The sequence below is a fragment of the Tachypleus tridentatus genome, chromosome 7, assembly GCF_004210375.1.
Source record: "Tachypleus tridentatus isolate NWPU-2018 chromosome 7, ASM421037v1, whole genome shotgun sequence".
Taxonomy (NCBI): domain Eukaryota; kingdom Metazoa; phylum Arthropoda; class Merostomata; order Xiphosura; family Limulidae; genus Tachypleus; species Tachypleus tridentatus.
In genome coordinates, this window is record NC_134831.1 from 47,756,597 (window position 1) to 47,782,485 (window position 25,889).

General features: G+C 36.5%; 1 protein-coding gene across 3 annotated transcripts in view; it reads left to right on the top strand.

The window, feature by feature from the left end:
- LOC143255598 (ATPase MORC2-like) overlaps positions 1–25,889 on the top strand; it is a 167,841-nt gene that overhangs the window by 122,687 nt on the left and 19,265 nt on the right. For all 3 annotated transcript variants that reach the window (XM_076511479.1, XM_076511480.1, XM_076511481.1), the window contains 2 exons: positions 126–329; positions 15,021–15,113. In XM_076511479.1, coding sequence (XP_076367594.1) covers positions 126–329; positions 15,021–15,113 — 297 coding nt within the window. The remainder of the gene's footprint in view (positions 1–125; positions 330–15,020; positions 15,114–25,889) is intronic.

The following is a 25,889-nucleotide window of genomic DNA, read 5'->3' on the forward strand; positions in this document are numbered from 1 at the left end:
TGGACACTTTTACCAAAGAGTAAGATTATCTTACATAAGGTCTCTTCTTTTGTGTAAATATTGAAAGTTGTTGTGAAGGGTAGATTGATTCTGTTTAAGTCATTCTAACATGTCTTCTTTGGTAGGATGACAAAAGTCCCTTAGTCACATCTACTGGTGAGGGAGGAAAAGTACCAGAGAAATCTTCATTTGGCTGCAAATTACGTCAGAGGGTAGATTCTGGACCAGTGTCATCAAGCAAGTCCTCATCATTTGATAGACATCGTAGTTCAAGCTGGGAAGAATTGTCAGAATCAAGCAGTGCAGTTCTAGCAAAGCCTAGGAAAAGAGTAATCTTATTTCAGAATTTTTATATTTGTATCTCTAAGAGATTTCTATTAGATTTTCTTGTCTAATGTATGTATTTCAAAATTTCAGTTGTTTGAAATTAGGTCTTGTATGAGTATATATTTTAATTCTATTTATGAGGAAAATATATCATTACTTACATATTTTGATCTTTATGGAATAGCTGTTGTGTATGTACTGAGTTATGAAACATCCAATGGCATGGAAAGAAACATACAACCACAATTCAGAATGATAATAGATTTCTTGATATGTGAGAATATTGTAATGTTAGACAAAAAGTTTTTACTTTCAACTTGGATCTAGCATCTATTTTCAGACAACTCACCCTTTTGTGCTATTTTTTTTTATTAATCTCTAAGTTCTTAATCTATTTTAGCACTCTTGCTACAGACTGTCTTTGTAACCTCATATTGACCTTCATGAAATTTCACAAGCTTTCAGTAAGCATTAAGAGTTTATTTTTGTAAATAGAAAATCAGTATTTTTAATGAAGTATTTTAAATTTTTCTTCATAAATATATGGAATCAGAGTCCTGAATGCTATGAGTGAAGAATAATTTTTTACATTTTAGTTACTTTTATAATAATAAATAAATAATGCAAATAAAAATAACAAATATAGTCCTTATCTGTGTCTTTTTGTTGTTGTTATTGATTGTCAATGACACTTAAACCTACTTGTTCATACTAACAGTATTGCTGCACTAAATAGTTTTTGGTTAATTAATTAATGCATCTAAGAATACATAATAAAAATATACAGAAAACAGACAATGTCCAATAACTACTACAGTTGTTATGGCTTTCTAATTACACAGTAAGAGCCATTAAAAATTTAGCTAAACTTATTGATGTGTTTCCTTTTGGAATAAAGTTTAATTGGAAGTGAAACAAACAATTCTTTTTACAGTAAGCAATGTTATATAATATGACAAATTAGTTTTACTTGTTCAGTGCTGCCCTCTACCTGGGAAATTTATTTACGTGTCACTAACTTTGAAACTCTTACCTTCCTCATGATCAACATGGTTCACTGCATCTTAGTAGGTAAATTATCATGTGGCAACCCTCCTGACAATTACTACTTACTCTCTCTGTTTGATTCCATCTATCCATTACTTCTTTTTAGGCAGTCATTGAATTGAATTTAGAGGTTTCATAATTTTCTGTAAAATTATGTGATACTTTCTTTTCAGAGTTGTACTTTCAAATTGCTATTGTTGTTTGATAACTATCATTTATTATCAAGTTAACTTTTCTTGTTTTAGTTTTTTTTTTTTTTTTTACTCTGGTTTGACATTTTTTGAAAATCTTCTCTTGGATTCTCAACTTGTTCACAGTCAAGTATGACTTTTGAATTTTGTATTGTGACTTCTACTAGCGTAACTACTACCTAGAATGTTGTGACACAGGCTTCAGGTACAGGAATCTCAGCTGAGAATGTTTTGGCTGTTGTTTGTCAGAAGATTGAACTTCATATGAGTTATCTCTCTTCTTACAACGATGAACAGATGCTTCCAGTGCCAGTCAAATCCATCCGTAATTATGAGAGTTTGACAACTTGTTTCTTCCACCCTTTGCCTTGCAAGCCAGTGCCTCTCTTGAGGAAGTAGCCCATCACTCCTGAACCTTCTTGAATTTGATTTTGCATATATGTTACCTTTTTCCTGTATCCCACTGTGAAATGCTGCCACTTTGTCTGTATTTTTTCTCTTCCTCTTTCTTTGTATACTTGTTTCCATGCTGATCATTTCCTGTTGTAATTAAGGACAGGGGCCTGCATAACTTGACTTTCACTGGCTTCAAATGATAATAACATGGCTTACCATCAGTCTCATTCTCCTACTCTGTACTCTGAACAGCTTAAGATTCTTTATGCCTTTGTGTGTGGGCTGATACTGAGAGTTCTGTGTGTGTTTTTTACCAGACACAGTGTTTTGCCTTTACCTTACCCTTACTTCCTTTTCTCCTTTCTGAGTCTATCAACTGTTCGTTTGAGGGTTTTTTGAAGGATATCCATGTTCTAACTATCTCCTTATTGACACGATTATCTTTCTCTGCCGTATCCCTTCAGATGAGTCTTTTTTGCTGCTGGGTTCTCCTGGATGGAGAAACTGTTTTGTGTTAGATGTATCTGCTATCCACACATCTACATGACCTGCAGATGACTCTTTTTTTGCATATTGCTGACTCTTTAAGAGTTGTGTGTGGAGTCTGAGAGACAGCACTTAACCATTTTTCTTTGGCTACTTGTTTGTTTCAACCTGCTTCCATTCCAGCTTCAAGCCTTATCTGCTACCTTCTCTTTACATCTTTCAGTGATGTGTTGTTTTGCTCTCTTTTGGATCCATCACAAAGAGTTATGTTGACTGTCCTGTGAGTGACTGTCCAATTTTGTCCTCCTGCTGCAAGAATTCACTCCATACTCATGGGTGACCTGGGTACTCTCAGAATTTTTCTGTGGCTCTTCTCCTCATTTACGTAGACCCTGATCAAGCATCTTTCCCTTTTCTTTGGTATCCCAGTGATACCATTGTCTTTTTGAGGCAGATCAGACTCTACTCCTTTGCTATAGAGTATATCAGTTTTCTAGTATTTGTATTGTCCCAAGATTGAGCTTACCTTGGCACCTTATTCCTTTTGTTGAGTGGCCAGTGTTTTTGCCAAACTTAGACACATTAGAGGTCTTTGCTTCCACCATTCCATAGATTACTGGCTTCTATTAGCTTCTTCAGAATTTAAAGCTTTTCACCTCACTTGCTTGGTTTTAGCTGAAGCAACTTTTATGGGTTGGTTTCTCAAAATGGAGAAGTCTTTTCTTGTACCTACTCAATAAGTTGTTCATTTGGAAATGCTTTTAAACACTTAACTCATTCAAGCTCACTATTTTCCCTAGTGTCTGCATTTGATGGAACTTTTAGTTTTCTATGTTCTTTTCTCTCCTTACTTTCTGCATGTGAAGTTCTTTTGCATTTGGAGACTTGGCTTTCCAAGACAGACATCATTCTCTCATCTTGTACATATATGTGTTCTCTTCATGAATATTGAATGACCAGTGGAATCTAGCTTGGGATTTCTTGGACTTCTGCATTACCCTTCCTACTTCTCTTCTAAATGATCTGTGTTTGTGGTTGGGAATGACAACACTATGATGGAAGTGCCACTTCCTTTTTATCTGGATTTGCTTCTGTTTACTAATTCTTTTCCCTGGAATTGGGGAAGTTAGTTAATCTCAACACTATGATGGGGATTCCACTTCCTTCTTATCTGGATTTGCTTCTGTTCAATGATTCTTCTCCCTGGGATTGGGGAAGTGAGTTGATAATAAGAAGGTTTCCAGACAGTGGTCTTCAGTCAAACAACCCTTCCATATCAACATATTGGAGCTTTTGACATTTTGTTGTAATGTGGATCTTTCCCTTGACTTTGTTTTGATCAAATTGGTTATGATTCAACTTAACAACTCCACCCTTGTCTCAAATATAGACCACCAAAGGGGCACCTATTCTCTTTTGCTTTGTTCTCAGACATTAGAACTCCTTTATTGAGTCCACACACTTCATATGTCTCTTTTTATGTGTCATGTTCCAGGTGCCATTTTCCTTGTGGCAAACTGTCTTTCTTGATCTGATTAAGTTCATCCCATCAAATGGTCTATAGACCCTCAGGTTTTCAGATGGCTTTACGCTCAGTGTGGTAATCCTCAGCTGTATGCTTTTACCACTCGTTTCAATACCAAGTTACCTCTTTTTGTCTCCAGTTTTTTATCCCCAAGCCTTGTATGTGGAGGTTCTTGGTTAGAATTAGGCTAACCAGTGCCTATATGCTTTACCCAAGTCTGGCTTCTTTCCAGGGTGATTTAAATCATTCAATCCATTTCCTCTCAGGTTTTTTTAGCCTTTCTGTTCCCTGGTGGGACAGCAGTAAGTCTTTGGCTTTACAATGCTAAATTCAGGGGTTCAATTCCCCTTGTGGACAGATCAGGTAGCCCAATGTGGCATGCTATAACATAACACAACACACACATATATATATATATGCTCCTTTCTGGCCAGCACAACCCTGGTTTATACTCTTCCTTCAGTTTGAAACAACTCCTCTATTACCTTTACCTTTCACATCATCTCTCATTTTAACAGCCTTGGTCATTGGCCCTTCATCCTGGCCTTCAAACACTTTGTATTCTCATGTATGTAACATTTCTTCAATCCATTTTGAGGAGATCCAGTTTATCCACTCATGAAGCATCCCTTTTGTTCCATTCCATTCATCCATCCTTCCTCTCAGTTATCACTAGATATGGAAGGTCTTCTGCCATTGGTCATTCCATCATACAGTTTCTCCTTCTCAGCCCACTGTTCCTTTTCTAGCAGATTTCTTTACTTGGCTGTTTGATCATGGTGCTTTTGTTCATATGTTGCAGCTTATCATGTAAACTTGTATAATACCTTCTGTTTTTCCAAGTACTGTTCTGTGTTTTCATCTTCTTATCATTTCCCTATTATTGCATTCCCTTCACATTAGTTGACCTCAATGTTCAATAATTTATTTGGATTGGGATATTCATAACACTTTCCATTTCAGACTGTGTGCAGTCCTTTCCAGCTTATGATGATGTGTGGTTTATACCTTGCTACTCCAGGCTATTCACCTTCATGAGGTTCAGCTCAAGAATATGATGGTTGCACAGGGTGATGTGGTGAGGTTGATAGAATGTCACAAAAAAGTTGTTTTCAAAAGAAGGTTGATTCCTCCAATCTTGATGTACATCCATAGAAAAATAACAGATGGTTAAGATGGAGTGTTTCACAAGACTGCTAGTAGGTTTTCCTTATGGTATTTTGCTTCATTATTTTAAACTGTAGTAATATTTGGACTTTCATGGGTAAAGCCAAATGGAATTGCTGTCTATCCCTGCCATTCCTTTGATTAAATAAATCAGTGGGAGACTGCTTTTCAAAAGAGGAGTTTTATGCTCACTCATTGCAGTCTTTTATATAGGCATTCCTTTGGACTTCCCACTATGTCATCCCCATTTCCTTCTAGTAGAGTATGGGAGTTCTTGCCACTTACCAGTTTTTAGCCATTGGGCCATGTAGGTAAACTCCTGAATGTGCTCAATTTCATTTAATAGAGAGTATGGATGGTGGCATTCAGCAGATGTAAGTAGCATAGATCCTTCACATGCATCACAGTCATATATTGAAACATATAGACTAAATTTGACACATTGCAGTTCACCTATCTGATTGAGATCCATCATCATACCATAGCTTGGATGTTAGTTTCCAAATAGCAGTTTTTTTATTTGAGCAGGATCATTTACATAAGTTTTCACACATGTTGGATGTGATTCCTCCTACCTCAATCATGGAATTTTGCCTCTAGCTCCAGCTTTATGCAGTGGGTCCCATAGGGTGATGTTACAGAGATCTGGCTCAATTTGCCATGAGTTTGTAATTGCTTGAGGAGTCAACCATTCCTCCATGCATTTTAGCTTCTCTGCAGTCCTATCCAGAGGACGATATTGCATGGGGAAATGTAGTTCCTCTGGTGCTCCAACTCAGTGAAGTTCACTCTCAGAGAATGACATTGTGCAAAGTGTAACTGGGCCAATTGGTTTTGGATTTGAAGTGAACTGCCACAATTGCACACCCCTTTTTACCATCATTTAGATGTCAGGTTTTTGGATGGCTGATATTGATTTGTGCACATGTCCTGTTGTTTTGACTTGTACAAAATTCTTGCCTCTTGGTTTACTGAACTTGGGGTGAAGCTGTTGTGGAATCTTTCTCCTACCAAAGGTTGGATGAAGTATGCCTGATGCTCCATGATTTTGGACTGGAGCTGACCTAACAAGTAGAGTTTGTCATGACCTAACCATTCTACACCAAGGAGCATATCCTTTTCGGCTTTCACAAAAACCTGGTCTGTGACTGGGAACCCTATATTCTTTCTTCTCTTAACCCTCATACACACGGTGGGGGTAAAAAATGGGCCCACTTGTGTTTAAGTTGTTATAGAAATATCAAAGGTGTGACTTTCGAGCCTAAAAATGTACCTAATTTAATCTATACTAATAACATACTATACTAATATGTTTAACATGTATTTTATGCAAATGGGGTATTACACCCCTTGTCTAATGTCGAAATTCACGTTTTCCACATTGGGGGTCATTTTTGACCCTCGTTTAAAAAACTCAATTACATGTCTGGTAAACAATCAAATAATATATTGATATGAAATTTTGTGTTCTAGAACATTCTAGAACACTCTATAAATGTTCTTGAGCATTCTAGAATATTCTTATCTACATTGCATAGAGAGCCCTCAATCGATGATGAATCAGGAAAACCTGAAATAATATCATACTATAACTCCACCAAAGGAGGAGTCGATACACTAGACCAAATAGTTAGATTCTTTTCCACAAAAAGAAAGACCAGAAGGTGGCCAATGGCACTATTTTATAACATTCTTGATGCTGCCGCATACAATGCTTACCTTCTCTATCGCCAGCACCATCCAGAATTCGCATCAAAGTACCAAAAAAGAGCAAGACGTGAATTTCTGAAGTTGCTTACTGATGAATTACTGCCTGAAGAAGATACAAATGAAGTGATCCCTCCAAAAAGACAAAAAGTTGCTGAAGAGAACGTTAGGAAATGGTGTCAAATATGAGCACGTGATTCAAGGAAAAAAACTTCTTCAAAGTGTATCAAATGTAGTAAAATGGCTTGCAATGACCATAAAGTTACCCAGAGTGTATGCATAAATTGTATAGAATAAATATTTTGTCCAAATTTATACTTTGCTTATATGAAAATAAATTTTTTGTTAATATTTTTGGTGGGGGTCAAAAATGACCCCAGTGTGGGCAACGTAATTTTTTTGAGTGTGTGTACTAGGGTTAAACTATGATTCTAGAGATTTCAGTGGGGTGAGGGATAAGACCAACCTGGATTTTTTAAGCTCATTTTTTTGGATATTCTCCTCACTATTTCCATTTTTTTGTGCAACACTTATTACCACACTTGGTAAAGAGTGTGCATGGAACAGAAAAGTTATGTGGTCTACCAGGTGTGTTCCTCTCTCATCAAGGATTCATATTCCATCTGTGTTTTTCAGACACTTTCAAAGCATGCTTATCTATATCCCTTGCATTGGTCCTTTTGCCTTTTTAATGTTGGATTCTAGCTATTATGTGAAAAGAGGTAAGGTATCATATTGGAAACTAATATTTTCTGAAAATACACTGCTGTCCAAAATCTTAAGGCCAATTAACATAAAGAAAAAATATGCATTTTGTGTTGTTAGACTCAACCAATTACTTGAGTAGAGCTTTGAAAGATGAAAATAAGAAAAGGGAAAATAAAAATAAAAAGCTTTTTTAGCATTTAATAGGGAATATGTGAATACTATGAAACTAAATACTAACTGGTCAAAAGTTTAAGACCATATCAAAAAGAAGTCCTAAACAGGGTAGGAAATGCCCAACAAGAGGTCTCAGTAGTGAGTTGCACAGCTGTTTGCAAATACCATCAAACATTCGCTTTGGCATGGTTGATATAAGCATTTGCAGAAGGCTGGCTGGAATGTTATTCCAAGTGGTGAAGATGGCTTCACGAAGATCATGTACTGTTTGGAATTGATGTCCATTTCTATAGACTTCCCTTGCTATCCACCCTTAAACATTTTCAGTTGGGTTCATTTCAGGCAAACACGCTGGATGGTCCAAAATAATCATGTTATTTGCCATGAAAAAGTCCTTTGTCCTGATTGTGGATTGCAGCATTTCCATACAAGCAAGGGCCTTCATTCAATAAGGATGCTCTCTCCAACATGCCAGTGTAGCCAGCTGCTGTTTGATGCTCCTGTATAACCTGAAGCTCCATTGTTCCATGGAAGGAGAAAGCATCCCAGATCATGATGGAACCTCCTCCACTGTGTTGTGTAGAAAATGTCTCCGGTGGGATATGCTTATCGTGCGAATAACGTTGGAAGCCATCTGGACCATCCAGGTTAATTTTTTCTTATCAGAGAACAAAACCTTCTCCCACTTTTCTACATTCCATTTGGTGCTTCTCAGCAAAGTTTAACAGAGCTGTTTCATGGTGTGGAAGGAGGAGTGGCCTTGTAGATGTTTATGGTTTTTAAAGCCTTTCTTTCATAGATGCAGTCGTATTGTTCTTAAGCTGCATCATGCATCCATAAGGGCCTTAATCTGGTTCGACGATCGGCTAGTGTCTTGTAGGACAACCTCCTTAATGCCGGTGAAATTTTCTTGGGCCGACCATTTGAAATTCTTGTTTTGTATCCCTCAGGGTCTTTTAAGAAATTTGCAACAGCAGTTTTACTATACCCAATCTCACCAGCGATGGCACGTTGAGAGAGACCTTGCTTTTGCAGCTCGACAATTCTGCCACGTTCACACTCTGTCAACCTTTTAGCCTCTGTCATGTTTTTACCCAATGTAACACAGGAGATGTCAGTGGGAGATGTTGACAATGCTAATGCTTGAACACAAATGACTAAATTTCATTATGTGTTTACAGATTAATGCTTTGTTTCAGTATGGTCTTGAACTTTTGACCAGCTAGTATTTAAGCTGCCTCCCGCTAGTACAGTGGTATGTCTAAAGATTTACAATGCTAAAATCAGGGGTTCGATTCCCCTCAGTGAGCTCAGCAGATAGCCCGATGTGGCTTTGCTATTAGAAAACCACACAGTATTTAAGCTAATTTCATAGAGTTCACATTTTCTCTATTAAATGCTAAAATATGTTTTTATTTTTACTTTCCCTTTTCTTATTTTCATCTTTCAAAGCTCTACTCAAATAAGTGGTTGAGTCTAAACATCTTCCCACATGTTTGACATGCATGGCGACCTGTGAAGGGGAGGAGAGGATGAAGGTGGATGAGGGGTCCAACTACAACACACCACTTTGACCTTGAATAATTGCAGACTAGCAGCCTTGGGGTGGTCCCCCAGGGCCAGTCAGCTGGTCTACTTGAACTGGGGTCAACTGAGTACCAGTGTTGGACATTCTCAATGGGTCTTATGGACAATTATGTGTGATAATAGAGTTTGGGTATGGTGCTAACAAACCCCTGGCATTGCTGCAGTGTCCTTGTTTGGCATTGTAGTGCTTCCCCTCATAGGGCTCCATGGTGGGTGGGTTCAGTGGTCACTGAAATGTAACATCTTTATTATGGATACCCCATTTATGAAAAAATAAATAAAAAGGAAAAATTTGAAAAAAAAAACATAGGAAAATCACCATGCATGCTGAAAAGTCAACATCACAATCAGATTCTGTACCTTGATTTCTAATTTTCCATTCCTTATTTCCTTGGTGTAGATTCCTGTACATGGTGAGATGACCTCCCAGGTAAGGTTCTGTTCTTTCAGGTTACCTCCTTTGGGATCTAAACATCCTCTAGTGTTTGCTGTGTATGGCGACCCGTGAAGGAGAGGAGAGGATCTTGGTGGTTGAAGGGTCCAACCCTAACACACCACTTTGGCCTTGAATTCCTGTAGATGGGCAGCCTTTGGGTGGCCCCTTTGGGTCAATCGGCTGGTGCACTTGGGTTAGAGTCAATCAAGTACCAGTGTTGGAAGTTCTCAACAGGTGTTATGGACATTGTGTCTTATGCTGGTATTTGAGTACAGTGCTCACGAAACCCTGGCGTTGCTGCAATGTCCTTACTTGACATTGTAGTGTGTCCCCTCGTAGTGCTCCATGGATCCTCCTAATAAAAATTTAAGTAAAATAGTGAAAAAACAGTCAACAGGTAAACAGCCACGTCTTGAAGACTCTGATCAGCAATCTTCAATGTCTGTACCACCAGTTGTACTTCATTTTCTCATCCAACATACTCTTTCAGAAAATCCTTTAGAGCAAATGTCCTCCTTTTTTATTCAGAAGGGACTTGAGGGACTTGCTGGCTCTCCAAAGTCAGTAAAGAAGCTTCGATCTGGAGACATATTGGTTGAAACATCCACATCCCAACACAGTGAACTCCTCTTTAATTCAAAGGCAATTGGGGATCTACCTATTGAAGTTACCCCTCATGCTACATTGAATTAATCATGAGGAGTTATTGTTGAGAGGGATTTGAAGAACGTCCCTGAGTCGGAGATTCTCGTTTGTGTCTCCATTCAAGAAGTTTCTGCAGTGAGACGCATCTCCACTTGTAAAGATGGAGTTACACTGCCAACAAATATCCTCATTTGACATTTACATCACCATGTGCACCTGCCACCGTCAAGGCATGTTATCTAAATTGCAGGGTACAGCCGTACATTCCAAACCCTCTCTGATGTTTCCAATGTCAGAGGTTTGGCCACTCAAAGACGTCATGTTGTGGTTCCCTGATGTGCTTGTTGTGGTGGCAAGGACCACGATGCCTATGAGTGTGAAATGGACCCACATTGTGTCAACTGCAATGGTTCTCACCCTTCCTACTTTTGTTCTTGCCCTAAATGGTTGGAGGAAAAAGAGGTGCAGCATTTGAAAATGACTCATAACATTACTTATCCTGAGGCTTGGAAATTGCTGTCCACCATTTCATCTCGGACATATGCTGCTGCACTTTGTTCCACAACTACAGTGGGAATGCAAACATCTCTCTGTGCCTCCAAGTGAATCGTTTTCAAAACCAATGAAAAGTCTTTTGACCTCCATGGTTATAAAGGTTGATGAATCAACTTGTACACCCATCTCTGTTCCTCCCATACATTCCACCAAACCCCAAGATCTGCATCTTTTGGTTTCAAATACAGGCATTTCTTCATTTTTCAGATGCATCTTTTTCTCCCACCCCAAGGTGCAAAACAATAATTTGTTCACATCCTCAGTCACTGGAATCTTTTTCCAACAACAAAGACCTGCCCAATCGACCCAGGGCAGGATCCATGGAGGTTGATAGACCTCCTCTGAATAAGGACAGTAAGGAAAAAGACATGGTCGTAAACTGAAGGGTTCTTCAGCCACTTCGCCTACCCATCATTAAAAATGGCCACCTTGATACAATGGAACTGTCGAGGTTTACATTCTGATCTGGATGTTATCAAAACACTGATTGCTTCCTACCATCCTGTATGTCTTTCCTTACAAGAAACATTTCTAAAACCTGCAGATACAGTCACCATTCAACAGTTTTCTCTGTACAGAAATGACAGGCTGTGTGATGGAAAAGTACATGGAGGGGTGGCACTGTTGGTTGATCAGCATGTGCCCTGTCTTTGTGACTCAATGCACCCTTGGAGGCTGTAGCCATCCGTGTTTCCTTGGGTCATACCATCACTGTTTGTTCTCTCTACCTGTCACCTGGAGAGACATATGATCAATGAGACCTTGATGCTCTCGTTGAACAGTTGCCGTCTTCCTTTCTACTCCTGGGGGACTTTAATGGACATCATCCCCTCTGGGGAAGTGCTGTTATTGATGAGAGGGGTCACTCTGTAGAGCGTATGCTCTCTGATCACAACCTTCCTCTTTTGAATAATGGTTCTTCTACTTATTTTCACACACCTAGTCAGTCCTTTACTGCTATTGATTTCTCGGTTTGCTCTTCTTCGTTATTTTCCCATTTTTCATGGAGGGTTGACAATAATCCACGAGGCAGTGATCATTCTCCTGTACTTTTGAGAGAGACTGGCCGTGGTCAATGCCACCCTACCCGTGTGCCATGGTGGATGCTGAATCAGGCAGACTGGTTCACTTTCACTGCTCTCACAGAACTAGATCCTGCCATTGTCTGTTAGCCATCAATAGATGACTGTGTGGCAGCAGTAACTGACTGTATTATACAAGCAGCTGCACAATGTATTCCTAAAACCTCAACATGTTTTCCACTATATCCGCGTCTGTGGTAGAATCCTGCCTGCCATATGGCACGAAAGGCTCAAAAACGGGCCTGGGATAATTTCCGTAGATATCCTACACTTTCAAACCACATCGCTTTCCAGCGGCCCATGCATATGCTAGGTGGGTAAGACATCAAAGTCAGAAGAAATCTTGGATTAAGTTCACAACTAGCATAACTTCTGTATGATTTCTATTTAACCATCCTTCCATTTCCATTTATACTGATGGTTTAAAATCAGGTGACTGTCTGGGCTCTGCCATGGTTTATTGTGATTTGGTTGTTGCACACAGAATCCCCTCTCCATTTTCTGTGTTCACTACTGAATTGTATGCCATTTCTCTTGCCCTGCATCACATAGAAGCTATGTTTTAGACAAACTGTACTATTTATATTGACTGGCTTAGCTCTTTATTGGCCCTGGAATTGCTTATGTCAGTTTTCACAGATATTCAAAACTGACTGGCCTATTTCTCTCTATCATTTAATTCTATCCAGTTCTTCTGGATACCAGAACAATTTGGTATTTGGTGGAATGAGCTGACTGACATCACAGCTAAGTCTGTCTGCTCTGGTACTGTTACCTCCATTCCTGTCCTGTACATGAAGTATGGTCCTGCAATCAAGACTCAACTCCTTGCCAGTTGGCAGTCAACTTGGAGTGAGTAACATGATAACAAGCTTTTCCAGATAAAACCTTCTATTGCTCTTTGGCCATCTTGCTTCTTTAATGATTGGAAGGAGGAAGTTGTTCTTGCTAGGCCATGCATTGATTATAACTTTTTAACTTATCACTTTCTTTTATGTGGTACTGATGCACCAGTGTGTGGTCTGTGTGACACTCAGGTCACAATAACCCTCATTTTGCTGTCATTCCAATCAGGAGTGATGGCACTATTTTAAACATATTTTTACCATGGGTTCATCCTTGACATTGAACAGTGTCTTTGATTTAATAAGCACTTTATTTCTTGTTTTTCATGTTTATTCTTTATTAATTATTATAAAAGTAACTGAAATGTAAAAACATGGATCTCTTTGGGTTATATTAGGTAAAATAATAATAATATAGTGAAAACATCTCATGGGGCACATGTGTGAACACCATGTAGTAGTTTGTGACATCACTACTTCAATAGTGTGATGTCAGCTGCATGTTTCACAAGTGATTTACAATTTATAATTGTATGGATAGTAGTTAGACATGGTTCAAAGGGCAATAAAACTATAAAATTTAATTATAAATTTACATATAATATAATATATATTTATAGATTTATACTGTTTCAAGCTTAAAGCTGCTTAGGATAAATGACTCTAACTTAATGTTACAATTTGAAGTCATTCTAGAAATAAATAAATAGTAATTTAAATTCCTTTCAATTTTTTTTTGGTGGTTATGAAGTCAGATTTAGTTAGGGTAGAGAAAGTAACAGGTAAAATATAAAGCTTTACCAAGAAAAAGAGATTGAAATTCATTTTATATATGTAAAAATGGCTTGTTTGGGTTGAGAAAATTTTTTACGGAGAGGAGTGAACAACGTTTCGACCTTCTTCGAGCCATTAAAATTACATATATATTTCTTTACAAGTGGGTTTTCTCGACATCACTGAAATTCATTTTGGAGATTTTTATGAAGAGGAAAAATATTTTAAATCTTAACATGAAATTTACTTTGCACACAGACTATTGATAACAAATACTCCATTTATTCATAGGCAAATGTTTATTTAATTTATTAAAATACTTTATTAAAAAATAAGATATTTTATATGTGAAAGACTCAAATTTTGTGAAGATGTACACAGTATATTAATGCTAGAAGTATTAAATCTATAAAAACTTTAAAAGCATTCAAAAAGGTTACATGGTTGTTCAAACTGACAAAACCTGTATTGAAAGAGTTAATAGAAAAATTAAAATTCTACTGAGCTTCCTGATATATTCTATAATTATTAAGACTGAGATTTTAAGATAACTTTTAATGTATATATTTAAGTTTTTTACCTACCCATGCAAAAATATATTTCCACATTGTAGATATAAAATCACATTCCCATGCTGTATTATTTATTGACACTACAAACGTGGGCTGCACATGACCGATTGGTAAGTATGTGAGGTTTTTGGCATCAGAAGGTTCAAGGCAAGGTTTAAGTCACAGTATACCACTGAACACACATTGTACTTTGTAGTTGTGGAGGCACTATAGAATTAATACTGTTGTTTGAATAAGAGTAGCTATAAATGTAGTAGGTGCTGATGACTGGGTGTCATTCCTGTGATCAGCATATGGTATTAAATATGATTGTACCTAAACCTTATGGGTCTCAGGTGTAACTGTTAATCCCATGTATTACATAAGGTGCTTTTCAGGATAAAAATATCACATACAAAAATTCTGGTTTCTTCATTCTTGAATTAAAAATTAATGTGTGTAAAGATTTTGTGGATAACTCTGTAACCAGTTTTCTTTAGTGACATGAGATATTACAAGTACAAACACATTAATCATGTCCTTGAAGGATAGTATCTTTTATACACCCTCTTTATCAGTTGGAGTAACGCTGTGTAATAGAAGTACTTTGCATAGTTCTTGTGAAGTTTTTGCAATAATTTTAGTTATGTTTTAGTAGTAAATCTAATTATATAATTTTCACCATTCTTATGTCAATGGCTAAGTAAATGATGTTACAGAAACTGTTAAATATATATATATATATATATATATACAATTTTTATAATACTGACTTTTGTATCTTTGAATTTTCTTAATGAAGAGTTTCGGCTTATAGCATTTCAGTACAGAGTCCGCTACATCAGTAGAGACGTGCCATCAGGATATAGCTGCCAATGTTGAAGAAGGTGAAGAGACTGTGGTAGATCAGGTAAGTTGTAGTTATGTATACTTTCAGTACTATGTTATCTAATGTAGAGGTGTTTTTTTATTAGATGAAGATTGTTGATTGTATCACAATTTATAAAGTACAAAAACCGTGTTTCCAGTTAAGTATCAGTAGTTATGTGATGTGACAATGATAATAAAAGTTATTCTGGTGACAGCTCATTTTAACCTTCATGATATTTCAAAATTTTAATCTTGGTCACAGATAGTATCAATATAATACAGTTCAGTTCTACAGGTCAGAGAATCTTGGAAAAGACATTGAATTTTATATTTTGTGTTGCTGGCAATGCAGACTTTAAGGAATTTCATTTTATGGATGAATACTGAGAAATGTTGGGGAATTTCACTTGATTCAACGATGCTCATAAGACATGAATACAAAAACGATTGACTAGCATCAAGAAGCTGTATAAAATTAATTCTGTCTCATTAAGGAAAGCAGTGTACACAATTTATGTGTAAACCTTGATCTTTTTTCTTTAACAATCAAAGATAGTGCTCTTTAAAAGTGGAATTCATTAATAGGTTTAAAACAATGGAAAGAAGTAGATTTAAAATGAATTCTACACTGTTACTAAATAGAATGCATTGTTTCAGCCAGTTGTATTTTTTCTGCAGCCAAAACATTGCAAAATAAATACATTTAGTGAGAGTGAAGAAAGCATTTTAACTATGTTTTTCATTGTTTTAATTTAATTAATTGATTTTCTTTATTTACTATTAATTTTTATGGAGTAAGAAGGCAGCCATAATTGATACATAACTAGTAGTTTGGTTCATCTTACTAAATATCATGAGGATCATTTTACTAGAGCCTAGAATCCCTAAATAAATTGCTATTTAGAGATAAGCTTTTCCATTAAATAAATTATTTTTATCATACAAATGTAATGCATTAAAAAACAGTTCCAGTGACACTAGTCATAAAAGGAACATATAATACATCACTGACATGATAGTGTAAGAAAGATTTGAAAGAAATGAAATCAGTAACAATTTGATTACTTTAGTAAAGCCTGACATTTTCTAAATCCCAATTTTATATTACAATTCTATTTTATCTTTAGTATTCCCCAACAATTTTTTAACTTTGTTTATATGTTTAAAGATAAAATGTTGTTTCTTAAAAGCTTTAAAATAATTGACCTGTTAATTCTGGAATATAATGTACTTTTATAGTATTTTTAACCAATATTAAACCTTTGTTAAATTTTTTAAATGCTGTATCTACTATATTTGGTTCAAATCCTTTTCCAACAGCTACATATTTAATTAATAACAATTCATACCTTAAATATTCCCTCTTGAACATATTTTGAAAGCTCTATAGACATGTGTAATACGCAGAGAGTTTTTTGCATTTTCATTTGACATGGTTCCCAGTGTGGTGGTATAACAACAGCAGAAGATTTTCTATGAACTGATCTTTCCAAGTTACCATCTATTTCTGTTTTGACTAGTACATATAGAAAATGTAAGCTATTATGTTTCTCAATTTCATACGTGAATTGAATTGATTGTTCTTTACTATTTGAATAAATAGAAAATTCATGTGGCCAGCCAGCAGGATATACAGACCTCATGACACTGTAGCATCATTCAGGAGGTTCTTTTTCAAATACAACTTCTTTTTAGTTTTCCATTTCTATCACTACATACTCAGAAAGGAGTTCATCATCTTTTTAATATGAGATTCTAGAAGTGAGTATCATTTCAGAAATTAACATGTGTTGTACCAGAAAATGTATTTCTGACAGAAATACCTACCTTTCTCTCCTTCTTCCAGTGCATCTCTTTTGCTTTGTCAAGTATCAGTGTTTAGTATATACACAGAGTTCAAGGAAAGTACTGTGCATGGAGGATGTATCACCTTCCTATTTTTGGAGAGGCATTGGCTAATGTTGATAGCATGATAGAAGGGAGCAGTGCATGCTATTATATGTAAGGATGGGAGTTTTATTTAAAGGCTTGGCACATCCAGAAAATTCTTTCAGTGGTGGCATGAGGTATTAATTTTGTGGTTAATTGCCTTGAGGTGTCACCTTGATGAATGGCATTGTGTGGGACAAGAAGAAGTTTGAGATTTTCATTACAAAAATAAGCAGTTTTCAAAATTTTTTGCACTAAAAACAAAGAAAATATAGATATAAGAAATATTTATTTTTTTATTTTATTAACTCTAAATCTTTAAGGAGGCATGGTCTCCTTTTCCTTCTTCTACAAGCTGCCACTAGGGTAGATATATATTAAACAATTAAGTATGAGCCATTATAGTTGTAACCAATGGTTTATTTATGAGAAATGATACATAAAATCTTCCAAAATTATCATTATTGCATATTTTTGTATCTCAGTGTTTTTGTTATAGCTGGAAGTGTGTACTGGTTGTAAAACATTGTACATATAAGCAATATTGTATGATGAAGTGTGCATTCCAGAATCACTCTAAAGAACGTTATTGGATTTTTATCAGTCCACGGTATGAGATTCATTGATCAACAAGATTAAATTAATGCATCTTTTTTGTACGTTTGGAATAAGGTTAAATATTTGTTGTGTATCATTGAACATTGGTCTCTTTTAATAACTTAGCTACTTAAAATGAAACGTTTTGTTAATGATTGTTTCTGTATTGGTGTTACTTTGCCACAGTTGTGTATCCAACATACACTATAGAATTAAAAGAAAAATATAATTTATATTACAAAATAAAAAAAGGATTGTAACAGACTTATATTTTAACAAAAATTTTATTATTTTGTTATTTGTTATGAGTGAAAGTTTTTTAATTGATTTAGTTGTCACAAGTGTTCTTTCAAGAATTTATCTGGAAAATTCTTTTCTTATCTGCAATTCACAGCCCCAAGGGAAAGAAATCCAATGACAAATTAATTTTGATAATAATTTGAGAAAAGTTAGTATGCCATTACTAAATTCACAATTAATGGCAAACTCATGTTTGTAAAGTTTTTAGAACTAAATTGATTAAGTGGACTTGTATAAGATCTGCTTTCCCACTGTAATTCAGATTTCATAGTTGTAGTTGTCATGGAATGTCAAATATCTCTTGGGTATGGAGAAGGGGATGAGAATATATTTCACAAGTATGTACATATTTGAAATTCATTTCAGTTCTGATACAGTATGAAACACTCTGTACTGATTATTCATTCATCATTTCTCAATTTTGGATATGTGCGTGCATTCAGACATGTTTTTGTTTTCTTAATAACATCAATTTTTTGTTGAAGTATCTATAAAATCAACTGTGTTGGAAATATTTTTTGTTTTTACTTGCAAACAGTTTTGCCTGTGTAGACTATGTGGCTCTTGTTTTGCACAACATGGATTACACAAGGACAGTCATTTCCATGTTGTCTCGAATTGAACATCAGGACTGTTCATTCTGTTTCGACTGACTAACAAAATGGTATCTGGTACTTCTTATTCGATGAGGTATGGATTATTGGTTTTGTTTTTTTCACTGCTTAAGTTTACAAACAGTTCTTACAGTGCAGTTGTAAATCTATCTCAACATTTTACATTTTTCTAAGATTTTTATTTTTTGGTATGTTAATTTTCTTCATACTTTCTCTTCTTCATTCAGCTCCTTCTTCAGGATATTTTCTTTTTATTTCATTTTCTCTCAATACCTGAATCCATGCTGAAAAAATGTTTTGGTTTACAATGGAACTGATGACCTTTTCTTGGAACTTTCAGACTTAAGATGCTCTTCTTCAGTCTTGGAATGTTGATATTTACCTTCTGTTTATCTTTCTCTAGCTCACTTTTCTCATATTTGCTTTACCATCCTTACATTTGTATGTTGCTTCTGTTCTATCCATTTTCATCTTGAAGCGATTAGCTGTTACTCTGAGGCATTTTTGGTGGACACTTTTTTTCTTCTTTTTTAACATTGACACATTCTTATTCCTTTTTCTTGTCCCTTCTCACTCTGTTATTCTGTTACTGGGATTTGTTGAAGAGGGATGCACTTCTTTGCCAAGCATGTTTTTCTCCTCCTTTTTTCGAATACTCAGTACTTGATTATTTGTAGTCACAGGTGAAGGCTACCTGCCAACATTTTTCCTCAATTACCCTTGTTTCTCTCTCTCCCAAGGTTATTCTGTTTCAATTGCTGTCTTCCATTTTCCCAACTCTTCTCTCTTTTCTTCCATCCTATTCCTGTCATCTGTTTTTCAACTATCTGTAGGTTTCAGTACCAACAGTTTTATTGGCTAATACCCTCTGGACTCTGGAACATTTGGGAGCCTGTTATTCGAATTATAGATTACCTTTATAGGCAACCATTGGGGCTACAGATTCCATTCATTTTCCTTTCCTTCACCCTTGTCTTCTGTTCCCATTCCTTTCTCTTCTCAAAAGGACCTTGTCTTCCACTGACATCTCTCCAAGACAGTGTCAGACCTTTTGTCTTAGGACAACTAGCTTCTTTTAACCCCATCCCAACAGAGCTTTTCTGACCTTACTCTTGTCTTTCAGAAGGCAACTAGTCTAGGTAAGCTAATCAAGCTGGAAAAAGTCTCATCTAACACCCTTTCAATATCTGGTTTAATTGGGCATGTCCTTCAATTTCCATATAAACAAGGCTATTGCTTTTCTGCTTTGTTTGAGTCATGGATAGTTTGGTTTCCATAGCTCTTTCTATCTTTTTATTCCTGTATGAAATGTTATCTCTCTTTTGGAAACTTGGGCTCCATGGAACCTCTTATACTCTTGAAATGTTATCACAGCATCTTTTTTCAAAAGACTTTACGTGGTCTATGAAACATCTCTCAGAATTCTTTGTCTTCCCTTTTTATCTTCCCACTTTTTTGTGTGGTGATTTCATTTGGTGGCTTGACAGGACCAATATTACATTGTGTTTTTCTTTATTCTCATGTTTGGGTCTTCATATTTTTACAAATGCTTCCTTGTGGGGTAGGCTACTTGTCTCAACTCTTTTGAGAATTCAAGTCAAGTAAACCTAAAGGAAGTGACTATTAATATTCTTCTAGTTGTATGAGGTTGTTTGTATATGATATATTCACACAACTTAACATAACAATAAGCCAACCCTCTTCTTAGCCCTTTTTCTACAAGTCTACTTTGTTGCCTGCCATGTTCCAGGTGCCCAGTGAGGTATTATTCATGGGGTGGTGCAATATTTCTTGTTATTTTCAATGGGTTTGCTCTCATTTGAGCACCCTTCACATTGATGTGTTTGCCACTTACAACAGTGTCAGGTTTTTTCTACTTTGGTCTGTTTCCTATCCATCAGCAATAGAGGTGGATATATTCAGTCAGGACTGGTCTAACCTCTTTCTCTATGCTTACTCCTTGTTTGTTTCCTCCCTTTCATTCTTTCTGTCATTTAGGACAGTCCATGTTTGGTACTTCTGGTCATGTTCTGTTGGCTGCATTACTTGTGGTTTGTTCTGTTGTGCCTTCTGACATTCCCCCCCCCCCATTTTTCTTCTACTTTCTTCTTATTCAGCCTCATACTTTTATTCATTCAATCAACTTGCTGCTCCATCTTCACTTATTGAATTTATACAGTCCTTTGTATGATGTTTTTCACTTTCATGAAATAATCTTCTTCATTTCCCATATGATGTGTCTGGGAGGATCCTTATGGTCTATCAGCAAAAATGATATATTTTTGCCCATCCATATCCTATGTGAATTCTTCACGTGGCTCTCTTTGGCCAGTAATTATATGTTCTGATTGTTACTGGTTACTGAACAGCTTTCTCTACTTTCTTTGGTTTTACCAATTTTGTTGGGTGTACCTCCACAGTCAATACTATAAACTTACATTCCTTTTCCATCTTTTGTCTTTCCTGTACTTCTAACCTCCATAATTTAGATTTTATTGTTTTTTTCCATTCCCTTACCCTTCCTCTCCTTGACCCTTCTTGGGGTGCCTCATATCATCATTTTCTTCAATGATGCATGTCAAGTCAACAACAGCATCAGTGACTACCTTGGTAGCTTGGCTTGCCATTTTTTCTTACCACTGGCATACTTTCATCAAGGCTTATTGGCTTCTTCAAGTTTTTTCAAAAGAATTCGTGAATTTGTTTTACCCACCTTGTGTGTCTCCTATGCCCATTTCCTTCCCTCTGCCTTCATGCTTATGGGTGACTAAGATGGATATTGCCAATTCTTATCTCCACATCCATTTATCATCATGACCTTGTTCCTATCTCCAGTTTGTCCATCACAGGGAGGTTTATCAATTTTGCACCCTACCCTTTGTGCTTGCTTCTGTCTCTTATGTTGTCTGTCAGATTGTAAGAACTTTTGCTTGCCATCTTAATGCAATGGGGTTGCAATTCCATCCTTGTATGGACAACTGGCTTATTCTGAACTGCTTGGGTGGTCTGTTTAATCAAATTTGCACCCTACCCTTTGTGCTTGCTTCTGTCTCTTATGTTGTCTGTCAGATTGTAAGAACTTTTGCTTGCCATCTTAATGCAATGGGGTTGCAATTCCATCCTTGTATGGACAACTGGCTTATTCTGAACTGCTTGGGTGGTCTGTTTAATCAAATTTGAGAAGTCTTTCCTCCAATCTACTCTGTATCTTGTCCTTTTGGGAGTCTTTTTTTTTTTCAACACTTGACTTAGTTAGGCTGGCCTTTCTTGTCTATGACTTTGTTCCATGGAACTATTAGTTTGCCATGTCCATAATTTTCTGTCTTGGAGGCTCTGTCACTTTTGGTGATCTGGCCTTCAATAACATCACTGGCTTCTCTTGTTCATGCATATATGTGATCCTTTCAGTGGGTTCTTTGCCATCAATGGAACCCTGCAGAGGATCCCTTGTCAGCTCAAAATTATCCCTTCTCTTACTCTGAAGGTGATCCGCATTAGTGGTTAGACAAAGCCTATATGTCTTTAGGATCCTCACTTCTTCCTCCTCATCATTATTTATATATTTTCACAGATGCATTTCTTCAGAGTTAGGGTGCATGTATTAATCACCAGGAAGCTTCAGGTTATTGTTCTGTATATAAATGATCTTTGTACATCAACATCTTTGGGCTTTGAATCACTTTCTTTCTCTCACCTGACGATGATTCATTATGACAATTCTCTAGTGGTATCACACATCAATCACCAAGTGGGCACTGGTTAAGATCTCTGTTGAACTTGGGATCTACAACAGTGAATCCACACATACCATATTCATCTCATTGCATATCATGTTCCAGATGCTTTCAATCTTGTAGTGAATCATCTTTTCTGCTCATAACAAATATATCTGATGGTGTGGTCTTTAGATTTCATTATTTTCTAGTAGCTTTGCAATTAGTATGGTTTTCCCCATGCAGATGCAATTGCTACATACCTTAATCACAAGTTATTCCTATTTTGGTTCTCCCGTATTTCATTTTTAGGCCCTGGTTGTCAGTTCCTTCAGCCAGGATTGGTCTCTCAAATTCCTTTATGTTTATACTCCAATCTGATTATTTTATTGATTGATCTCTCTCATCCATACGACCCCTTGTCAAGTTTTTCTGATCAGAACTCGTGTTATTGATCAGTTCAATCGAGGCTTCTGCAGTTACAACAATTGCAACTTTTCTCTCCAGTACCTCTTTCTTTATCTCCATTCCTTCAGCATCAACTTCAATCACTGGTTTTACATCCAACCATTCATGCCTAGGTTTTATATATTCCATGGTGAGAAGATCAGGTTTTTTCTGTTAACTAGTTTTTCTTTAAGCTCATTCCACATGTTCTTTTTCAATGGAGGTATATCAGTGCAAATGAAATGTGCTCCATAGTTGTTCTGTGACTTGTTGAATCCCCACTGACTGACCTACTATGGCTTGAATGGCAGAGCTTCTCACATGGATTTTTTCATGGGATGTTTTCAGTCTTCTCGCTCTCAGATTATCAGACAGCCTTATCCCATGCCTCCTCCCCATATTTTAGAGTTTTTGCTTGCTTTGGCTGTACCATGTTAATTTGTTCCTCTTGGGTGCATCATTCCCCCAAGTGGCCTAATCATCCACACTGGGATATTAATGTGGTCCTCATTCCTTCATATTACCTCCAATTGAACCACTTTCCTCATATTCCATGTTTCACCTTCCCCATAAAATGCCGTTCCTTCTTCTCTCAGCCTGTCTATATTAAAGGTCTGATTTGTTTGCCATTGATGTTTCACATACACTTTACCACCCTACCTATTTTCTCCTTTATCTGGGTCATTTCTTCCTTCGAAAGACCTTTATAGCTAGGAAGAGTAACTCCTCCTTTTTCCCTATTTCCCTTCCTTGCTTTTTTCATGTGTAACTTCATCCAAGTCTGGAGAGACTTCTATGTCTGATTCATACTCTTAATTGTTGTATTGGCTGCATGGCATCCTCCTGTGGTACCTTTTTCCAATCTTTATTCCTTGACAGTCTTTCTCTGTTTGAGATCATTCCCTTTCTACCCTCACCAGTTGGTTTTGACCTGATTTGATTGGCTTATTTCTCTTTGTCTTCTGGAATTTGTTCTAGGTGTCTTTTCAACAGATTTGACATCTTGCCTTTTCCCTCATGTCATCTTCATTGGCCATTGGAAGAAATCTTACAGGTGGGAATGTGGACTACATTTAATATATTTGTCTCTCCTTACATACACCATACTGTGGTTTCTTCTTCATCAGGTACTTGTCTTCTACTTTGACTGTGTAAGTTTATATTTAAACTTTTTTTTTCCTTTCAGAGACTTGTTTGATTTACTCATTATATGGATCCAATTCAGTTGCAAGTGTTGCTTGGCTAGCTATTATTTAACTTAAAATCTGTGCTGTACAGCCATATTGACTTACACTTTATTTTGTATGTGGCTTCATAATGCTCATTGTTGAGATGGGATGTTCCACAAGATCTCTTGTAGGTGAGTAACTTCATGAAGTAATTGCTTTATAAACTTGCCTATTCTCAGCCATACCACTCATGGAGTTCATAGGTGAAGCAGAAGGGGAAAGCTGCCCATCCATTCTTTCATGGTCATACTAATGTGACACTTGTTGTTTTACATGAAAGACATGTTAGAATCATTCAATTCCATTAGGGTTTAGCAGGAGGCTTGTGGAATGCATAAAGAAAAAATTGCATATAGAGGGCAGTACTAGATGAGAAAGGTAGTCTTGTAAATAGAGGAAGTTAGGTAGTCTTGTGAATAGAGGAAGTATCTATCAAAAATGTATTTTCAGTATAGGAAATTTAACACTTTGTGTTCCCTGCTAATGCTATTTTCATATTTATGTATGGATAAAATGCTGTATGAATACAATCAGTTCTCTTAATCATAAACATCTCAATCGGATCCCCTCTAACTCTTCTTACTCAAAACAATTTCAGCAATCTTAACCTCTCCTTATATGACAAACTCTTCTTTTCATGCTCAATTCTAGAAGCTCTCTTATGAACCTCTTCCAATAATTCAACGTGTTTCCTGAAGTAAAAAGACAAAAACTAAACACATTATTTCAAATGTGGTCTAAGCATGACCTATACAATGAAATTATAACTTTTATAAACTAGTATTTAACATTTCTCTAGATACAACTTAACATTATATTGCCTTACTACTAGCAACAGCCTCCTCTCTCATACCCATGCAGGTTGTTGTTATTTGGCCAGTACATCTCTCTTTCATAGTTCCAAATTCTGTTGTTTTCATTCCATGGAATGCTCATCCACTCATGATTTATCTACCTTTACTTTCACTGGCTGGCTTTATCAGTTCATTTGTTTAGCATGTTCTTCATTGGCCAGGAATACAAGTCACCACATTTAGGTGTCCTTTTATTACATTTGCCATCTCACTTACTTTATGACTGCTTGCTTTTATTGTCTGTTAGAGGAGATTATTTGTGCTGGCATGCACTAGACCCCTTGCTCCTTTGTTAAACTCTGTCTACATTTGGTCATTTCTTCTTTGTAGAGCTATGGACAGCTTTCAGTCACTGTTCTCTGTATCTCATACTTTGACTTTAAATTTCTTACTTTTTTACCATGTTTTTCTGGGCTCTCTCATGCCTCAAAAAATCCTGCTCAGTGGTAAGTGTCACCTTCAAGGATACATTTGTACAAAATCCACACAGTGCAGAGTCTTCTTGGTTTGATATAGCATTCACTTTTGGTATGGAGTGTTTTGCAAGGCTGCTTGAAGTTTTCTTATAATGCTAATCATCTTAAATAAAGCCTTATCTAGACAGTACCCACTCATAGACTATTGTGAGTAAAGCAGGCAGGGGATACCTGCTCACACTCCTTGCTTAGTTTAAAATCTGGTGCTGGCTTGCTATTAAAAACAATGCATTTTCACCTCCCTGCCACTTTCCAACTTCTAACCACTGGGATGGTGGAGGACTATAGAGGGTTCCTCCTGAGTGTGACCAATTCCACTTTATACAGTGTAGGGCAATGGTGTACTGTACATGTAGTATAGTTCAACCCTCTAGCTGGCTTTCCTCCATCCTATTGTTGCACAGTGCTGGGTTCCCAGTTGGTCTGGTGTTGAATTGACACAAGACTAGACAATGTATTTCCTCATTCTTTTAAAATTTGGAAGTTAAATTCTTGTTCTGTCTCATTGGGTTTGAGGAGAAAGTGATAGGAACCCTCCTTCTGCTACCCAGAAGCCAAATTCTCAACTCAGTATTGCATACTAGACACCATCATATTTATTTTCCTTTTTCAGAGCAATGAACTTTTTGGGGGAAATGGACAGTGTGAGTTATTGAG